At 36.3% G+C, this 21959-nt stretch overlaps 1 protein-coding gene across 1 annotated transcript in view; it reads left to right on the top strand.

Annotated features, from left to right (window-relative positions):
* SYN2 (synapsin II) overlaps positions 1-21563 on the top strand; it is a 193194-nt gene extending 171631 nt beyond the window's left edge. Inside the window, exons 11-13 of the mRNA XM_029996104.2 lie at positions 13999-14059; positions 17796-18075; positions 20677-21563. Of these exons, the coding sequence (XP_029851964.1) occupies positions 13999-14059; positions 17796-18075; positions 20677-20812 (477 nt within the window). The 3' untranslated portion in view covers positions 20813-21563. The remainder of the gene's footprint in view (positions 1-13998; positions 14060-17795; positions 18076-20676) is intronic.
* The last annotated feature ends 396 nt before the right edge of the window (positions 21564-21959 follow it).

Below are 21959 nucleotides of genomic sequence, written 5' to 3'. Positions count from 1 at the left end.
TGTTATTCAACATTAATCTTCTTTTCCTTATCCTATCCTTAAACTATGGATTGCAGTTGGCCAAAATCAGAGATATCTCTTCAGAATATTTGCAATATTTGTTAGTTTTCCTCTCAAGTTAATAAGACTCTGCTTCCTTAAAATTTGCCTTGATACATTATCCACCAGTTTAGGACAGACAAAGGGGATCTGAATTTCTACAGAAGATACTATTTGCAAATACCCATTAATCTTCCCAGCTTTAAGGGAAAATCATGAAACACATCTGTAGTATTTAAAACAGGTATCTGCTCATGTGTAGTTAATTTTTAGCTGGGTTGTCTCCCGAAGAATAAAATCAGTCTGTTAAAACAAGCTGTCCCTTTCATCTTTGAACAGTCTTCTCCTTTTCTAATTTGAGAAATTATTTCCTATTCTTGAGAAATACAGTCCATTCATTTGCAGGGCAGGGGGATACTGCATGTTTCAACAGGTCACATAAAATGCAAAGCCAGTAATTTATCCCAAATCAACTATATGCAGATGTATGCGTGGTCTTAGAAACCAAAGTAATATAAATATCAAAGAGCAATTCGTGTGTTTTGCTACTTCTGCTTTTACATGAAGTTTATAGTCAATAGTACAGCTATAGATGTGCCATGTTTTGAATTCCCTTATTATCTGCGTGGGTTTTTAAAAGTTATTTACAATCTACCCCCTACTGTGGCATTGGGTGCATCGTACATAAAAGAATGCTTTAATTTATAAATGCCCGCAGTGGTCAGTACTGTTCCAATTAACTATCCATCAGAGAACAAATCAATGATTAGGAAAATAAGTCTTTGTTTAGAGCTAGGCAGCCAAATCTTGATGGAAATGATTGGCCATGCAATATGTTCTGAAGGCCAAGAAAGTTCTCTGTCAGAGTGCCAGGAAGAGCAAATTCCAGAGGCTCTCTAACAAGTTTTTCAGGTACACAGAATGGCAGAGAATCTGTGAAGGAGAAAAGCTACACTTTGCAGCTCTGTGTGTTGCAGCTCACGCCACCTGACTGGCTGCAGCCAACAAACTGTGTCTCATGCTTTTCTCTTGTGGTCCCAGGCTACAGTTTACTGCATACCTTTGACAGCATGATTGAACTGTATTGGGATAGAAAGTATTCTTGATTACAGGATTCAAAGCTTGCCAGTTTTGCTCTTATCAGCTACTTTACGAGTCCTTCCACTACAAAGAAAAGCAAGAGTCCCTGGACTCGGAGAAGTTCTATCTGATATAACTACATGTGGTCAAAAAACTCTTTCCAAAAATTAAGTTGTTTCTATTTAATTTAAAAACATGACAGCTTGTTTTACTCACAACCATGATGAAAATATATAATAGAACTTGATCGAGGAATATGATTTTAATAGAAGCTTTCCATGAGACAAACTTGCTCTACTTGCAGGCAATAAAATGATGGCAATCTAAATTTCCACCTTTTGCAACCTCTTTGAATATTTTTGACAGATCTTTTGAGAAGCCTTTTTCAAATCTTTCCTAAAAACCAAACCGGTAGGTTAAGCTACCCAGTGAAGTGTTCTACCCAGTGGAATCAATTATCTCTGTCTCCATCTGTTGATAGGAAAGATCACTGCCGAAACTTCTGCTGTCTCGATTTGCAAAACTCTGCAGGTGGTTGCTCAGTGCAGGCTATTTTATGCTTCTTTCTGTAGCAGCATTTGTATATGAAACAATAATAGCAAAACATCTGTTGAAAGCAGCACATCAAGTCATGATATGAATTGTGATGAACTAAATTCTGTGTAGAATATTACATTGTGCATGAGTATTACCGTAAAATGCAAATGTTTACAGTCATGTTAGCAGTTGAAGCTAAGGAAAATGATATTAGGAAAATGTTATTTCAGTCCAGCTCTGTTGAGACCATGTTGCATTATCCACAAAAGAACAAGGAATTTATTATCCTTAATAGAAGAAATTGGTGCACCAGAAACACAATATCCATAACGACATAACATCACAAAGAGCACAGCATTCCCAGCTATATCCTGGTTCTGTTTGATTTAAAAGAAAGGAGTGGCACACCAGTAATAAACCACTAAATGACACAGAAGTAAAGAGGACAGTACATTAATTATTTTGAGACTAGAATAGCAGAACCTGAAGTGTTTCATTTCTTAACACTCTTTTCTAAAATGTTTTAATACCTTCTTCACTCTTCACCCACAGGGAAGTTCAGTACAATTACATTCAGTTCAGTAGAGGCTGGGGTCAAGAAGCCCTTACTATCTTCAGCTATTTAGAGATCTGGTTTGGTTTATTTCCATTTTTCCTATTTTTCTCTGTATCTTATTCATTCTTCATCCCCTGACTCCTTGTATGATTTGACTAGAGCCAAGCAGTTTTCTCCAGTTTTATTTTTCTGTGTTCAGAGAGAAAACTGAACCAAATGTGAACATAGTGTAAATAACAAAAAGTATTACCTCCAGAGAGAAAAGCAAACCATTTCAATTACCTATTCTTGGGCTTCCATAAGAGCAGTCACAGTTCTATTACCTTCCATCTGTTGGATTTACTTTTTTTTTAAAGCAAACTGTTATGATGAGCAGCAGTTTGTTTCAAATCACTGAAGCTTTTATGATGGCCAGACAATACAGTTACTTGATTTGATCTTAACTGAAGGAGAGTGCACTTAATTGGGAAGGATCCCATCATGGACTTATATGGAAATCTAGAATTCAGTATTAGTCTGCTTATTAAGAGAAGTAAACTTCTCTGCACTCAATTTGAGGTGTGGACCTTATCTCTAAATGACTTTCTCCCTTGCACAGTCTCATAGAAGGTCACTTGAAGTATAAACACTGGTTGGGGGAAGAGGAACAGGGCCACAATTTGTAGGTTTGCTACAGCTTTGTATTGTCCTTCAGACTCCTAATGCAAAATCTACTTGCATTAACCAGGCCATGTTCGTACCACCAAGTAACATTACCACTAAGAATTTTCTTTCTGTCACAGTCCCTTGGCACTAACTTGCAGGAACATATTTTTCTTCCTTAAGTCTGGAAGGAAAGACTGCTTAAAAAATAAACAAATTAAAAGACCCCACTAAATCATTCTGCATGAATGAGGGTAAATACAAGAGTTTCAGTATTAGTATCTGAGAATCCTGCTGAACTGGTGCAAAGCAAATCACTCCCTGGTGTAATTAGATCTATACTAACAGACAGCAGGAGTAATTTAAGAACAGCTTGCCTTAAGAAGGTTGCTAAATGATCTAATGACCCCTAAAACCGTATGTCCTGTATTTCTTTCTCTTAGGAAGATATTTAAATAGGGGATAAACAGCAGCTATGGCATCATATGATCATAAAGCTGACGTACCCAGATTTGTGGAATAACATCTGATAGAAGCCCAGATCCTAAATATACTCGAGAGATTAGCCTGACTTTCTCTCTGCCTAGGGCACGGGAGTACAGACACCCTGGAAAAAGTCTGGACAGGATTTTACTATATGCCTCTTCAATTGTTCACTTTTCCAAACTCTTACATCAGGTTACTCTAAATAACATAAACAGAGCAATACAGCTTGTCAATAAACAAGTAGTATATCTGTGTAGATACTAATTGAGCATCTTCTGTAGTCTACATTAGCAATCATTAAGGTTTTTTCTGTTCATTCAGAAAGTCTGTATGCACTTTGACAAACATCAATGACTACAAACAACATCTAAGTAGTTATTCTTTACCACTTACACTGTCCATCTGCCTGAAAGTTCTTTTAAGTCATAGTCCCTAGTAAGCAAATTACTTTTCATATTAAAATTTTTATTGAGTTATTGTTGTGACTTAAAGGAAAATTAGTCAGGCAGCAGCAAGATGCCCTCTGAAAAATATTGGCAGAGAATCTAAAACATTGTCATGAAAACTCATAAGGAACGATGAAAAGTATTGCTGGGACATATACACATCACAGAACACAAAACAGAATACCTTTTAAAGGTTATATAAGTCAAAAGCCATTCTTAAAACTGTCATGTTAAAACGATTTTTGAAATCCTGAAGGTATTCACCCCTTTTCCAGCAGTGGGTGTTGGTTCTCTGAATCCGAGCGACATCTTGTGGCTTCTTCACTTGTGGGAGAAGGGGTATTGAGTTATGTATTATTTAGTGTTACAATGTATTACATCGTATTACAGAAGCTGGGTCACATTAAACGAGAAATTGGGTATACATTTTACAAATCCTGAATGCTCCCTATTCGAAAATTTCTCATCATGCTTATTTCATTTATTTTCATTATGTTAATATGGAATATATTTTGATGTACAGCCTTAATGTGTACATATATATAAGCGTATATATAAATACAATGTTTAGCTGTGTATGTTTGAAAGAGGAGATGCTTATTTTAACCAAAGGTTTTTTTATCCTTTTAGTTATTTTATGTTTGTGAAAATATAAGAAAAACAGCTGTTACCCTTTTAGATCCTAATATAAATGTATGGAATTAAGAAAAGCAGAAGAAAATAAACATGTATGGACCCTGAGCTCACCACATCCTGGTAAAAGCCACATTTGAGGCACACTTCATTCCAGCTAAATTTACAAGAGTCAAGTTTATTTATCACAAGTATAAAATGATAGCATATATTTTACTACACCAAGGATATTTTGTCCATCTTTGAAAAAGACACCTATTCAGGCCAGATACTGTGTTCTTCATATAAGTGACAGAGATCACCACAGAGGCAGAGACTTGGACTTTAACTGCTGGATGAAGGATATCCATATATTTAAACCAGCCACTATTTCATTACACAAAGCTTGATTTATTTTAAGCATTTGAACTTGGCATTTGGGTACTGTAACATATTAAAAACAAAGTTCATGCAGGAAAATAAAACCTAAGATTTTAGTATTGACAGTAATTGAAAAACAGTGGGACACAACATACAAATGTTAAGCAGAGATTTTACTAACAAATTGGTCATGAGAGTTAAGATAACCTATTTTAAAATACTTACTGAGATCCTGTACCAGTAGATGGAGTAATTATTAAGGGATGTATGTATGTATTGCTCAATTCTGTTGCTTATTTAGTCTCACTTGTGAACAGAAGTAACAGGTAAATAGCTTGCTGGATCTTTGCTAGTGATAAATGTCTGCATAAACGCTCTTGGTTGTTAGCTGCAAGTGTATCCATTAAATGAGGATGATTAAATCAAAACACTAATACATACTTATCTTTCTTAGCTTGTTTTGAGATAATGTGCCAAGAACTAAACAAGTGTGCCTTTACAATGCCCTTTTTAAAGGGATCTGATGACGTTTAGACTCTAAGAGAGAATATACTACGGGGCATATATTAAAGGTTTAGGATTATTTGCCCAAAATTTCCACTGACATCAACAGAAATTTGTCCAAATGAAATAAAAGGTTTCAGGATGTGGCCTGATAGTTTTTTTATTTCTGAATACTCTACATTGAATGCTTATCACCATCAGTGTACCTAGAAAAATACATGATCCCTGCAGACAAGCTGAGCAAAGCTTGATGAGAGAAAGAGTTGCTTACAAAAGTACTCGTTAGAAGAGAAGCCCAAAGGAAAAAGCCCCACAGGCAAACCAACAGAGCTAAGCTTCAGGGCCAGGATGATTAGGATGACTTCAATTGTCTGTAGGATATAGTGCTTTAGCCTTAGTGCTAATAATTTTATAATATAGAAGGCAACAAAACGCTAGCTAAAACTGAGAAACATAACAAGTATTACTAGTTAATAGACACTTTCCCCATTTATTTTAAACATAATAACAATACTGTTCTCTTTTTGTCTTCATTCACACAACAAAATTATGCTTTTGTTAACTTTTTAATCTTCTGCCAGATGATCTTCTGATCATCTCACAATCTGCCTATTGTATTGGCAGAAGCAGACATTTTCTTTGAGAATTCTGAAACTCCATGGTGAGTACCCTCAAGAACAAAGAAAACATTTAATTTTTAAGTAGTCATGAGCCCACCACTATAGAGTAGCCTATATGTTCTTAGTAGACTGCTGTGAGAAATAGCTTTTCCGTCCCACAGGCATTTTGGGGGAGACTTCAAAAAATGTCCTCATTCTATTATAGAGCCTTTTCAAAATTAAAACAAGGAAACCAGTAATCCCATCACTATAGAACAGGTAAGAGCTGCCACATACATAAATAGAAAAGGAGAATCTAAGTTAGATCTCTCTGTTTTCTCGTAGTGCTATAATTACTATCATATAACATCCTTTAGGTTTTTTATTTTATCTTATTTTACATCTATTTTTGCTCTCTGATTTTGTTTATTTAAGCTGAACCTAATAGAAATATCTTTTTTTTTGGAGGCTTTCCTTGGTCTCCTTTCCCTTCTGCACTGTGGTGGGTGTTGCCCCTCTACCTTTTTTGTTATCATTCTCTGTCTCCACTTGACTTTTTTATTTGATTTCTCTGACCTTTAAATTATAACCCATTAAGCAAAGCTGTTTGGCTTTACTCCATGTTTAACTTGCAAGGATTCTGTCCCTCTCCCCAGCAGTCATTGCCACAGTTTATTTTGAATAAGGACCATGTGCTAAATATGCGTTAAAATTTTTAAACAAGGATAAGCACCAAGAGAAATTATGGAAAAATCCAAAACAGAGCCGCTCATTTTTATATATTCTTGATTTGTCCATAGGAAAAAAGAGGCAACTGCAGACACTAATCTGGTGGTGGATCAGTGCTCCATCTGGCTAGCTGCCAGTAGATCAAGTTTGTCTTCAGCTGCTTATATATCATTTCCCAGTATCTCTCAACTCCTAGGAGAGACTCAGGAAGCTTGTCAGAGTTCAGATCAACCACCAATACCTCCTCTGTGTGGCTGTGTACTTGTGCCGCACCAGGAGAAGCAAGAAGAGAAGCACATGCAACCACTGACAGAGAGGTCTTACACTTTGTTCATATACTAGAGTTCTGAACTTTGCTATTATCTGGGGGAGAGCTCAAGTGTTTTGCTCAGTGCACCACCTCTTTTCCATGCGTTCTCCCACTCCACTGTTCTGTAACACTGGTACAGTAATATTAAGATAAAATGGGGTTATAAGACTGGACTTGAGCTAGCTCCACCATCTTTTTTCCAGACTCTCGTTTCAAAGCATAAACTTCAATTCTGAACGGATCCAGTAATGATGGATCTTTGTGGCTCAAGGTGAAGTTCTGCAGATCTTAATCTCTTCCTGTTCGTGCAAGAATCACTTGCCATCCCACTAAAAAAAAAAAAAAAACTGCCTTTTTTTTTTTTTTTTTTTTTTTTTTTTTTAAGACTGGAGGAGCAGATACAGCATAGCATCAGCCAGGGTCGAAGTCCCTGGGTTCAAGGGTCAAAACCTTCCATACAACTTCAAACAACAGCATAGGATTTTGACACTATCAAGCCCCAAGGGGTACCTTATCCTCTATGTATATAGAGGTATCCATGTACACTGAGAAAGGTGTAAGGAAGTTTAACTCTCCAGTAACTGGACAGTCTTCTAGATACATTGTACCACTTTCACTTGCCTGTCTATCTATCTTAACAGATCTCTTCCCCTGATACAAACATGCATACATGCACATTTTAGTCTCCACTGCTTTAGCATGCAGGGGGAGCTCTCTCCTATCACATAGCCCACATTCCTTCCTTGTCTATGGGGAGCAATTTTTTCGCTGGAAGGAACGGCCTGAAAGCTGCTGTGCAACTGCATGCTTTTAGTGTTCCCTTTTCAAAAACAGAAGTTGAAATCTGGCTTCTTTAAGCAAGAGCTGCAATAAAATAAGACTGCCTCCTTGTCTGTTAGAATTATTGATTGGCTATGGAAGGGGACCATCTAACTTCAACAAGAGATGCTGCTTAAGAAGTTCTGTTTCCCTAATAAGTCAACATCCTACTTTTTCTCTAGAAACCTCATCTCTTTGGGGGGTGGGATTATTTTTGTTCAGTAGAATAATAGAAAATAGGGCTGGAATGGACAATGGGAGGTCACCTCTTTCAGTGTCTCAAAAGATATTGGAGTGTACCTTCTAAAAGCAGTGAGTACATACTAGGGCACTCATTTTTAAGACTGTGTAAAAATATTCAACAAGGAAGCTATTCTTTAGGAAGTAATTAGTTATCTAGCAACTGAAAACACTTAGTCTATAAAATCTAAGTTAGAATACTTTTGATATTTAAAAAAAAACCCACTTCAGTGCATTTTATAAATACTATTCCAAGTAAAAATTATGCTGTATATCTTGTTTTCTGCTCTTAGCAGTCACTTCCCTTCCCATTCAGAGGAAGATCTTAACGGGTTTTGCACGGGTAGCCTGCAAAGTTGGTTGAGCAATAACAAAAGCTGCTCTAAATTTTTGAATTCTTTATCACAACTTCAACATGAAGAAACTCTAGGCTGGCACCAATTTTGCTGAGAGTATCTTTTCCATACAGATTTCCTCAGTGGAGAAGGGCAAGACTGAACACTGGTACTCCAAAAAACTGTAAAAAGCAGGAGCCAACTCTCCTCTAGCTGCCCCCTTTGCACTAGAAAAGTGAAGATGGCTTCTTTTTAAGGTGTGCCTTGCCACTGTAACTAGGCCTGTTGCACTGCCTTTCTCAGTCCACAGGGAATATATAATACAATAAATAGCAAAACCTTTGTAGTCCTATTCAGTGACACTGGCAACACAGTGAAGCAGATACATCACCTATGCCAGATTCACCCGAAACAGGGTAAGATCTGAACCAGCAACCGGCAAGTGTCTCTGCCATACTCACTACACATTAAATGCATAAAGCAGTAAGCAAGAAGGTGCTAAGGAGTTTCTTATTTTTGGATGCTCCATATCAGAAAGCCACTTCAAGATCTCACTGCTTTGCTAAATTATACAATATGTACTTATTTCCAGCCCAGTTTTATTCAGTTTATACCCATTTCCTGGTTTGCATTGTCCTTTAGTCTAGCTGTTTTTCTGCCTAGTTCTTTACCAGTAGAATATATTTATAAAAAGCAACTGTACTGCATTCAGGCCTTTGTTTTGCTAAACTAAGCAAGACATGTTCTTCCGAATGCTGTAGGTATAGACTCTTCCATCTGCCTGGTCAGTTTAATAGCACTTCTCAGCGCCAGATCAGCTTACATTCATCTTTCTTGAGCAGGGGTGATGTAAATGATGTACAGCTTCATGCCTAGCACTTCACTGAAGGTGTGATAAGATTTTGGTTTTTTTCACTGCACAAATCTTTCCCATTAGATTTCAGTTAGTGAGCTCTGCATTTCTGACAGATACATGTTATTAGTCCATAAATAAATTATTTTGGACATTGCATTTAAGTTTCTTTTTTCTTTTTGTTTTTAAACCTCACTCATCAATTTCATTCTTTCTTTAGGATATTTTGGTTGTGTAGTCTTCCAGCTCTGTATCATCTACAGGTTTTAGTAGCACACACCTAATTTTTTGTGCCACCTTAATTGATGAAAATTGTACTTGAGTTCCACATCCCAGTTATATCCTTCCCATTAGTTTTTTTTTCAATAACTGCCTATCTCCTCAGCAGCCACTTCCTTATCCACAATGTAATTCCTGTAGCATTAGTGCTTAACCTTCCCCAGTGTAATTTGTACATTTCCAATTGTTAGAAATATCTGGTATGGAATTCTGTATTTCATGAGCCAGCTGGTTTTGACTTCCATGATGAAGAATAACTGCTCTAACCAATATGAGCCCAGGAAGATCTTTGATTTTTACCTCCATCTCATTTTTAGCTTTTATCCCACCTGCCGCCTTGCCCTTGCTCCTGTATTTATCATAATCCATGACACTTCAAACATTCATTTACTGTTGACACCCTACTTAAATTATCCCAATTACCTCACTTCTTAGCAATCACATTTTTTCTTAGTTCTTCTGTTACTTAATTGTTTTTCTATTTATTCTTGTTCCTTTATGAGATCTAACTCAGCTCATATTTTGGCAATTCTCAGTTGATCCCTCTACTGCTTGACCTGAAAAATATGGCTTTCCCTTCAGATATTGAAATACCTATAAAAAGCTTCTATCGTTGCGTTACAAAGAAAACCAAACGAAACCCAAAAACAACCATACGTGCTCCAACTATAGTTCACAAAATCTTTAAACTCAGCCAAATCAAAATCAATTTTTGCTGGGACTCAGTTTAGCATCTCTTTTGCCCAAGGGCTGTTTCCCTGCCAAGTTGCTGCTTTTGCTCCCACCCATTTCAACATTCTTCAGACTATTCAAAATTCAAGTATATATGAATCTAGTCTGCATTTGTATAAATATACAAGGTAGAAGAAGAAGTAATACCACTGATCAAACTCTAATACAACATGCTTTGAAGAACAAACAGTTCTTTCCTCCAGTTCTACCCCTAAAGTTCTAAGGAGACTGTTTCAGGTAAGTGTGGAAAGGAAGGAAGTGCTACAGAGACATCTAGAGACATCTATCTTCCAGTCAGGTAGCGGGGTTTCTGCTCTGGCTATAATTAACTTAGCCAATATTCTTAAAGAGCATTATGCAACCAAAGCATCAATTGGTATACCCAGAGTTGAGAAATCACTACAGTATACTTGCAGTATTCATGCGGCTTAGAGGTTTCCACAAGTAAAGGTGTATTTTTTTAGAATAGTTATATAAACAGTAAATCCCCTTTGAACGGGAGAGATTCTATAAGCAGTTCTAGATAATGTTACTATCAACATCAGCAATCCCTTCTCTTTGGGGAATTTGAATGTGATATGAAAGTTGTGTTCTATAAAATGAAAACCAAAAGGGCTCCTTACGACAGCAGTTACCACACCTCACTTAGGTAATCCTAAACCATACTAAACATTGTCGTTTCTAGCTTCTGTACTACTAATTTTGCTCTTTAGCCCTGAGCATCCAAATAAGAATCTGTTCAGGGTCATTTTCCATGATATATGCTGCATTCTAATTCTTGATTCCTGCAATGTTTGAACTAAGCAATAGGCAGGTTTGTAGATCAGCACTGCAGTACAGGAAAACATGTTTGTACTAAAAGAAAGTGGTAGGAGGGTGAGCTTCTAGGCTGGGCAACAAAGGGAAAAAAAAAAAGAACAAGAGGGGTGAATACATCTGCAGGACAGGTCTAGTCCAGCATCTCTGTTCAGAGAGACTGTGTTGCCTATAAGGAGTTAGCAGCTCTTACAATTACATTGGCACACCACCTTGGAGAGGTGAGAAGTAACAGTCTGTAGTTAATTTGCCAACAACTGGTGTTTTAGAAGAAGCCTGGATTTTATTAAAGGTCTTGGCTCAGGACAGCAAACAAGACTGGTTCAAAGCCTGTCTTTAATATAAAGTATCAAGGTTTCTGACTGTCTGAAAGAAAGACTCTTGAAAAGGACTGGATTACTACAGACCATTGAAAAACCATGAGTAAGATTTCTCAATTAGGAATGTAATGCTAATTAGTCTTTTTGGGTCAGCCTGGGTGGGTTGGCTAATTAGCAAAAGTAATATAACCATGTGATTGGCCTGGAGTGTGGGTGAGGTTCCTGGAAGCACCAGGTGATATCTGGTGAAAAAAAGGATGTGTGGGTGGTAAAATCAGGACAGCTGCAGTCAGTGACTAGAGAGGGGGAAATACATCTTCAATAGAAAATGCACAAAGCCTCTAAACTTTCAGAACAGTTGAGGTAAGGATTAGCAAGCTTCTATAAGGTTTATTGAAAGCTTAATTTAGGATAAAATAATTTCTTTGTAAGATGGAGAGATATGCAGATTGCATAAGTACTGATGTTGTCGTGTCAAGTCAGTTAGGTGGTGTGTGTGATAAAACCCAAGACTGTTTCAGCACAAGAACAAATGGCAGATTTGCTTCAGCCTCAAGGCATGGAGGAGACAGAGGCCGCGCAGATGTTGTTTTAACATTAAAGTAGATGTGAATTTAAACTGCCAGCCTGTGTTTTCACTTTCTAAACAAAAGATGAGTTTTACCTGTATAATCTTTTACTTTTGTTTTAGTAGAAAAATAGCAACACTGATATCCTCCCTAGTCATCCTCTGCTGCTGCAGAGAACCGTACAGATTGGCTTATGGCCCTTTGTAAGGCTAGGAAGTCTATCACACGGCAATCGTAGTCACGTTCCTTGTAAAATATTATGCATGCTCTCTAACGAAAGTCACATGATCTGTTTGGTCCTCTGGAAAGAAACTCCTGGACGTCCTTAAGCCCAAGTATTTACACTTTTCCTTTAAGGGCACACTCCACGCATGTGTCACCCTACCCCACCAAAGGAGACACAGGCTGCTCTCTCGAATACAGAGCACCCAAATGCCCCGAAGGCGTACAGAGGAAGGTGCCAGGTGCATCAGAACAATGGTACTAGAAAATGAAAGGAGTTAGCTCCTCTAGGGCAACTTTTCAAGGTTTCCACTCTGGGCTAATTTCCCCAGTATCCAAGGAGTTACTGATGTAAATGCATACTGTTTCAGTGAGCTCCAACGCATTATACTGAGTGGATACCACAAATACTTAACGTGACTGAAACATGCATGGGATAGAATGTCAACTTTTACATGTGGTTCAGAAAATTAGAGGAAGAAGAGAAACAACACAGAGAAGACTTTAACCCACACTAAAGCACTTTAAAATTTTCTGGTGGCTGTGTCTTTCCTTATGAAATTCTCTTCTTTCCTACATAACCCCATCCTTACAATGATGCTTGCCGAGGACTATGTAACTGGGTCAGTTAACACAAGGATCAGATTTTGCCTCATTCATTTTGTATGTATCATTTTTTCTCCTCATTTGGTCTTCTGAAAGTTGGTAATTCTGAATAATTAGCGTTTTGGACCTGTCCTATGTCCTTTTATTTATCTAGCTAAAGCAGACAAAGCAATTTGCAACAGCTGCATATGACAGAGTGTTGTTATAACATTTAAAAAGTGTAACTTCTAGATTGCTGTGCAGGAATTCACATCCCTATGAGTAAGATTTATTTCTATAGTTCTAAGATCAAATACAAATCTATCAGAAAAAAAAACAGTAAGCTTTGCAAAAAACATGTTTAATTAATTTTACATTTACTCTTTAATACATTCTGGGATTTTTCCTTCTTGACAGATGGCAATTTAATTTCTGGATCTTTAAAAAATCCCCCAAGCTATTATGTCCAATGATTTAACATATTTCACTTTTCAAAATATTAGAGATGGGCCTAAGACAAACTTTGGATTCAAATACTAATGTTCCCAGAGGGTGTTCTGCTCCAAGGTTTTGGTTCAGGCCCATCTTTTCCTCTCGACAAGTATACATTTGAAAAGGACACTGCCAAATAAATCTCCTGTTTTGAAAAGTTAAGTATTACATGTGTTTCTAATAACATGTCAGATGGAGTAGCATGAAGTAATTTCAATTATTTTTATTATTTGTCTGTGGTTTTTGCTTCCTTCTTTCATTTTGCTTAGCAAAACAGCTAACCTAGAGTAGTCCATCTCCCTTCCCATTTACAGTCAGTGAATCAAAGTGAAACTATCACTAGCAAAAAATCCTGCTGTGCTAGTGCTTCCAGGTACAAGTGAATGTAATTAAAAATAAATTATTTCTTAAATTATACAAAGGTATCTGTTGAAGTCCATTTTCTATTCAGTCTATCCTAAAAAAGAGAGCAGAAGCAATGAGATACAGAAAAGTCGTTCAAGGTGCTAGGAACTGAAGGAGAAAGACCATACACAAACGGAGGTGAGATTTGAGAAGGCACTCCTTATATCATGATCACATGCTGCAAAGGAAAAACCATTTTTCTTCAGAACTCAACTTTGGATTAGTCCAGGATTCATATATCATGTCAGACAGCAACTAAATTAGAAAATGTTATCTGGAATAAATTAAAAGTATATGTTCAGCCCCAACCAATAAAGAGATTTCTAATGAAAATAAAGACAAATTAGTGGAAAATTGGAACTAAGCTACTCTAATTTTCTTTCTCTTCTGTTTTCAAATGTATTTTCCAGAGCGGATCACTAAAGGAGCCAGAGCCAAACAAAATCCCACCTCAGCGACCACCACCTCAAGGTTGTTTACAGTACATTCTCGACTGTAATGGCGTTGCAGTAGGACCAAAACAAGTCCAGGCTACTTAGATAACTGAGACTAAAAGCAAAGTTTAAAGCAAAAATGACAAAAGAAAAGAAACACACAATCTTAAAAGCAAACATACCAGTTTTGTTCAGTTTTTGCATTGTTTCAGTGCTGACCTGGACTGTGTTTTTTCTATGCAGTGTCAACTATACCGTCTGGTTGTTTACTTGTTCATGTCTGTGCGTGTAATGCTTACCTACCTTTCTCTGTAAAATTTGTGATTTCAGGGCTGTTGTCAACAGTGTACAAAGAATGTGCCTCTCTAGAGCCCAGTGCAACTGTACATTATGGATGGTTAGACAGTATTTTTTGAGTATTATATATCGTTAAGTAAAATACCACCAAGGTTCAAATCTAAATACTTTTGCTTACTCAGTGAGTGTGTGCACACTGTATTCATAGCCTTTATTTTTTTGTGTGTGTGCATGATTAATAGGTAGGTGATCCAGATATATTTTTAAAAGTCTAGATTAGAATTTGCTAGTGAGGCTTTTGATTTATAATTTTATAAAGTTTGTTAACATTTGAGTTTTACTTATACGCAAGTGGAAGTCTAATTTTTCAGTGACTCCATAAGATACAGTTCTTCCCAAGGAATATTTAAAATATCTTCTATTTTACATACTGGTATTCATATTTTTAGTAATTCTGCATTAAATTATTAGCTACAAAGCTATGTAAATGGGCCACCTATGTGCAATATCTCAGTGAAAGTGTGAGTATTTAATGTATCCTATTTCAATTAAGTAGTACCTTTTGTTGTCATTCTGAATTAGTAATCTATGGAGATTTTAAATGAAAACTAATGCAAATGCTTTCAAAAATCTTACACTTACTGAAGAGTTAAATCCCAGGTTATTTGGTGAGAAGTACCTCAAGGACTGTTAAACTTCCTGTAAGAGCTCATTTTTTTCAAATACTGAGATGTTAGGAGATTGTAGACCAAGGTACCTTTAACCAGCTAGGGATCTTGCCCTTTGATTAGAATGCAAGACAAAATGTCAGCAGTTTTCTTTACCAACTCAGGTCTACTATTTTAAACTGAGAAATATCTAGATAGCTATAAAGAACATTCAGTCCCAGCGTTATCCACATAAATAGGGTTTATAATAACTGCTTGAAATCAAACATGCAAAAAGAATTGAGATGCCTGACAACTGCTAGATTTTCTGTAGGTAAATTATTTGTGATTTTTGCGTAACCAATTTATAATGTAATATTACAAGAAATACACAGGCAGGCAGTTAATCTGTTGTGAGAAATCTAGCCTAGAATCACAAGCTACACACTGCTAGCATACCATAAAGCTTAGTTGCAAGTGAGCCACAAAACTATAATTTCAATCTTGAATATGTACAAAGATGAGTAGTGGCCATTAGTTTAGTGCAAACAATTTTGTTTAAAGGGAAAACAACCTTATGTTCTACTTCTGTTTTCCCTACAAACACTGGAAAAAATTATCAGTGAGAATCATCATTCTTAGTGTTTCTTTTATTTGTACAAGCTGGCTGGTAAGATGAGAATTAAGGTATGCATTATTAGCTATTTAAATGTTTGTGGTAAGTGCTACTGTTTACTACCTATCAGTAAATTACATGAATATTTTGCTTTAGTGATCAGCATTTGTCTGGGTCAGTGATCATTCCAATGATGGCATTGGCTATTTTGTTCTATATTAAGAAAATTCCACTTAGAATCAGGTTCACAAATCCTTACCTCCAGACACCATAAAAGTGAATAAACCATACTGCCCTGGGGTGAAGAAATGAATCTGATGATTGATTTTATTTAAAGCAGTTGGTATTTTTTGCATGTAGTAGTGCAAGTATTCACAAGTGCTTTTCACACGACATTTGTGAGTTGTGTGTGCAAAGAAGAGATGGGTGTTTCAGATAGGATTTCAGCTTGTTGACTGTAAAGGATTTACAAGGGCACACACTATTGCTACATACCACAGACAAGAAGCAAGCCAAAATGTCTCTCTGCATGTAAGCATGCTTAGGTGCAATATTGTGGGTAACAGGGAACAGATGTTTTACAGTGTAGGCTTAATGTTCAGTTTTGTTGAGTTATTTTTGGTAAAAGTTTCTTTCATGATTGTTGCCTTTTGTACAACCCAGCTGCAAGAAAGTGAGCAAATGCTGGAAGTGTGACAGCAGTATATCTTTTATGTGAAATATCTTGTACAGCTTAATGTGCAATAAAAGAAAGTTATATCTGTCTTCAGTGTAAAGTTTCTGGCATTCAAGCCTGTATGTACAAGTGGGGAAAAGAAACCTTTCTGTTTTTCAATATTGAGTGAAAGGAGACTAATAAGAAAATGAACCTTATTAAGATGTTGCAAGACCATGTTATCACCTTCAAATATTTCCTACAAAAGTGGTTCAAATTAATAAACAATGAAGGCACATTCCTTAACATACAGTACGTGCTATTTATCTTTCTACACCACAACACACTGCTACAACTGTATTAAAACTTACTGAAGCATTAGTACGTGCTGTTCTCAGACACTTACACTGGAATTCATATAGTAACTGGAAAGCTAACTATAATAGCAATTTTAAAAAAAAAAAATCATGTATTGCAGCAGTACTTTCAGATATGAAGGTTTTCTTTTAGAGACCTGAATAGATTAAGTCTTTTACTTGCACTAAATATCTATGTAAGACTAAAAATGCCCAAATGTTCAGAACATCTAGATAGTTGTCTTCTATAATATTTACTGTTAAGCAAAGCTCTTACCCTGACTGAAAGATACAAACAAATACCTCAGAATTTCATCCTGTCCTTTCTTCCCCTTATCTCAGATGTCCTGTGTGCCTTGTCACATGCAAGAATAAAGATTCAGTTATAACAACTATCAGCCCAGAAAACCACATTCAGACTTCTCATATGAGATAACAGCAGCATGCCCACTGATATCTGACACAGCACTATTTCAGTCAGAAAGCAGGAAAAAAAACTGTCTATGATGATATAGCATCTTTCAGCCATGGATTTCACAACCTAAGTCTCTACTACACATTGTAGTTTCACACTTGATACAGTATTTTGCCAGCATACTTCCTTCTCAGTGAAAGATCTTGGTAAAGAATTAGTAATGACTTTATGCGTTTCTTGTAATGTTCTTGACATATTTCACTAAGGGGTTAAATAAGTTATCAAAAGACTTTAAATTAGCTGGAAAATTTCAGTATAAAGTTGTTTTACTGCTATAAGAGTGAATCTAAGAGGAATATTACAGAAATAATTTTAAAACTTTGGAGAAACAAAACTGCAATAACTACACAGAAAATAGTAGCTGTATTGCTGAAGTAGATATTACTGGTATATTCAATTATCTTGCAGCCTCTCCTTGAGCTGGGCCAAAATTATACTGAGTGTAACTCCATTGATTTGATCTGAAGTTGGTACTACTACTGCTGGGGTAAATTTGGTACTTCTTAGCAATTTTAAGGATGAATCATAGGGGCTCCAAGCAAGTTATTAATGTACCAGCTGTGATTAGTAGTATTGACTACATGAAACTGCAGTCCATATTAATAGAATTTTGCCTCAAAAGTAGAATTAATCACATTCAAGGATTATTTTAAAGTGTTGGATATGAAATCTAATAAGAATTCTTTGATACTATAACATTATGAAGTTTTTCTTGTACTGAACCTAGGGGGCCCAGTGCAACCCCAAGGAATGCAATCACAAAGCCAGGAGCCATTGCAGCCACAGCGCATGTACCCCCCTGGGCAGTCAGCAAAGCCCTCAACTTCCCAGCCACAGCGTCCACCTGGACCTACAACTCAGCAACCACGTCCCCAGGCTCAAGGTCCTTCCAGCACCAGATTATCAAAGGAAGCAGAGCCACAGCCACCGCCTGCTCAACAGCCAGCTCCCCAGCCTGCTCCACAGCCTGCTCCACAACAGAAGCCTCAGTCTCATCCGCAACTTAAGTAAGATTTGCTTTATCCATTTTCTTTTCTCCTCATAACACAGGTTTGTTGTCGTAACTGTAGTTTGGGAGTTGGTCTAATATTCAGAAAAAAAATGTACATATGTTCCCAAGTCTAAAATGAGCTTAAAACATTTCAAAAAGCTTATTCTCTGTTTATGATTAGTAAGACAGTATCATTAGTTATATCCTAAGCACTACACAAAATTTCATTTATTAGTTGTGTAATTTCTGCCCCAACTAGGTCTGAAAACTCATCATCTTTCTCGTATTTGTTTTCTCCTTTTTATGTCACTGACTCATGATCTGGGTGTGCTGTAAGCCTGCACAGAAAAGAGGAAGTCTTATCTATTTAAACTTTTAACCTTGCAGTCACTCAGACAACAGATTCCAGTTGCAAAAGGCCTATCTCAGAAACAATCCCAATGAACATGCTAGACCGTGACTGCCAAACTGTGTTTCTTTTACGGTTGCACTTCGTTCATGGTTATACATTGCTACTGACTGTACACCACAAGCAATTCACACAGGCCCTTTCCAGAGGAGATGGCAGGACCTGCACAGAAAACTGTCTGTAGTTAGCTCGCTACTGGAAGATTCCTTAATGCACAGCATGCTATTGTTGCTATATCTAGCCAGCCGCGTGCTACAGTAAAGAATATGGAAAGGATCTGTAGCTATATCCCCTCTCACAGCTTAAACCCAGTGAACAAAAAACATGAGGAGGGTATTAGCAATCATTTGATGTTTTTTCAACATAGTGATCCTGACACACACTATTGCCGGTAGAGTCACAGACACATTCTACTTGTTTTGGTAAGTACAAAGACTGGCATGTAGTCTTTGTTGCATCCAAGTAACACAGATCCCCTTTTTTCACCCACTCATATGCTAATTACTAGTGTGAACCAATTCTGAGTCCTCACCTGAGAACAATTCAGTGGAAAAGATGTGTTAGGTGACAATATGCAAAGATGACAATATTTTCCTTGCCTTCCTAAGACAGTGTATTTCTTTATTATGTTTTATAATCATAAAACTCAGAGTAATTCATCTGTTATTTAAGTATATGTAGAGAGTAGGGAGGTCGATTTTCTTAAGCAAGATGGAAACCACTTCATGGTTTGAAACTTAACTCGTGAACTTCTGACATTTAAGAAAAACAGTTAAGAACAGGTACAGAAGAACTGTACCACATACTGTTTCCCAGATTTCTCCCTTTCCTTTAGGTCCTTGTTCAAATCTAGATTCATTTTTCTCTTCCACAAATAGAAGAGAATAGTCTCTATTTAAAATAAAATAAAAAAGGAGAAATTAAAGTTTTTAAGATCCAAGCCATAATAAGAGTAGTGTTTCTAACTTTCAAGAAGCAGTTTTAGGTCCACACCAAGACTCAGATCTCCTGCCTGTAGGATTAACTCTGTCTATTTGCATGTGTATGCTTTGTATTCACCCACATGCTGTTGCCTAACCTGTATGTACATGTTATTAATCTGTGAATAAATATTTAATTAGGCTACTTATTGTGTTACTAATCAAGTCAAGTGCTGCTTCCCACCCTCCCTCTTTCAGTGAGTACAAACAAACATTTATCAGTCTATTCTCATTAGCACAACTATAATTTATGAAAAACCTAAAACGCCTGTAGCACTGTTTGCTGTACATTATTAGTTTAGAGGCAGAGAAGTTGCAAACCATGAAGAGTATAAGACAATCTGAATAAGAAAAGCATTTCAGTTTTACTATAGCCAAAATTGAAATCCTACTATTGTACTGCGATAAAAATGAAATCAGTTACCTAGTTTTACTAAGGCATGGATGTCTTTGTAAAAAGATTATAACTCATTCATTTTTTCTATTTAAATTCAAGCCTACATTTTAAATATTATTTCATCTGACAAGTCATGAGTTAAAGTTTTAAACCTCAGATGTTTTCCTTCTTGTATGTTATTTTACTCATGCTTACAGAAACTTGTGCTGTAGTTACATGATAGCACTAAAAACAGAATAACATTGCTAGACTAACTGCTTATAGACAAGAAAAATTGTATCTGATTTAGGGAATTTTTTTAAAGATATAAAGTGTCATTAAGCCTCCATTAAGGATCAAATCCTAAATATATATATATAGAGAGAGAGCACATTACCACTTTAGGATTCATTCTTCAAACTCTTGCCAATATACCTAATTTTTCTTTGTGCATAACAGTTTGCAGCCTTAAAGAACACAATTATTAATCATCCTGTGTTGGGTGGTGATTTGGATTTAGCATGCAGGCCCACTTTTTCCTCAAGTTCTAATTTACATCATCCAATTTACTGGAATACAATGTTTCAGATCTGTAAAAAAAGCAGTGTGTTCTCTAAAGAAAAGATTATCCCACTTCTCAAATCAAAGTTCAGAAGGAATGTGCTGCGTTGCAGCAGCTCTGTATGCTACATCTAACTAAATTGCTTGTGTTGAATGTCCATTTTGTTCACATGTAAACTGTCTACATCTCATGGACATTTTTCCTTTTCTCGTAATTTATAAAAGTTATATGTGGATGGAAGCTGGTAGACAATATGAACATACAAAACATGTTGCATTTTTGTCTTGCAGCAAGTCGCAGTCTTTGACAAATGCCTTCAGTTTCACAGAATCATCCTTCTTCCGATCATCTGTGAATGAAGATGAAGCAAAAGCTGAAACTATTCGAAACTTGAGGAAATCCTTTGCTAGTCTCTTTTCTGATTAGCCAGCTTCATCTAAATGCACCTAGCATATAGTCTAAAAACTACGTGAATGTTACATAGGTTTTGTTTGCCCTGTGACAGTACCCTTCTCTACTGTGCTAACTGTTGTATTAAGCAATATGCTAAACTTACAGAAAAAAAAAAAAAAAAAAAAAGGAGGACTTTGATGAGATACCATTCAGGAACATGTATAAAAATCTATAAAGAAGGAAGGGTTCTATTACTAACACAGAATGCCAAATTCTAAGGTCCTTATCCATTGTAATATTGTGGCCTTACTGTGACTGAACTATATAATCCTATTTGAGACTCCTTTGTAGAATTGTGTTAATAAAGCATTGAGTAATGGGTTTCTCCTTGCTTTACCCATTTCCAATGCATTGCAATGCATGTGTATTTTGTGTGTAAATGTTTTGTACTGCAAAAGTATAGTCTTGACTTGTTCTTGCTTCCTAAATTTAGGAGGCAATTCACACTGACATTCTTGTAAAGCCACATAAATAATGTGAGAAATTGAAGCAGTTTCTTCCTCCTTATACAATCATTCCATCAGCTGGTTGTAGACTTCTGATGTATTGCTGTTATCAGTACACTAACTTAATGTCATAAATAGAGTGTATATGTACTACTGTATCTCCATATGTCTATTTAAATTTATTTCCAAATTGTAACCATAACTGGGTTTAGTTGCAAAGAATATGCATGATGTTACCCTTATTTTTGTGAACACCTTCTAATAAATGTAAAGTCCCATGCCTGATTTAAAAAAATGTCTTCTACAAAGCTTGTTTCAACATCAGTATATATTGTCTGTTTTGACTGATATCAAAAGGTAGCTTTATGGTTATAAAATATTTGGACACAAACCACAACTGTAAGAAAATAAACTATCACAAATAATTCCCTTTTTGAATCAGCATCATAAAAAATTATTAATTCTAGGAATCACATTTACGTTTTCTAATAAGTTATGTATTTTTAAAATATTTCTCTAACTTGCAAAAATAGAATTGATTGCAGACTTCCAGGTAATAGCAGCATTTTTTTAAAATCATCTAAATCAAACTGAAGTTCATTAGTAATCTCTAGACTATCCATTTCCAAATGATTATCATGTCATTCTGCCTATCATGAATTACATGCAGCAGT

Source organism: Aquila chrysaetos, chromosome 20 (assembly GCF_900496995.4).
Source record: "Aquila chrysaetos chrysaetos chromosome 20, bAquChr1.4, whole genome shotgun sequence".
Classification (NCBI taxonomy): domain Eukaryota; kingdom Metazoa; phylum Chordata; class Aves; order Accipitriformes; family Accipitridae; genus Aquila; species Aquila chrysaetos.
This window is presented reverse-complemented; position numbering and strand designations above follow the sequence as displayed.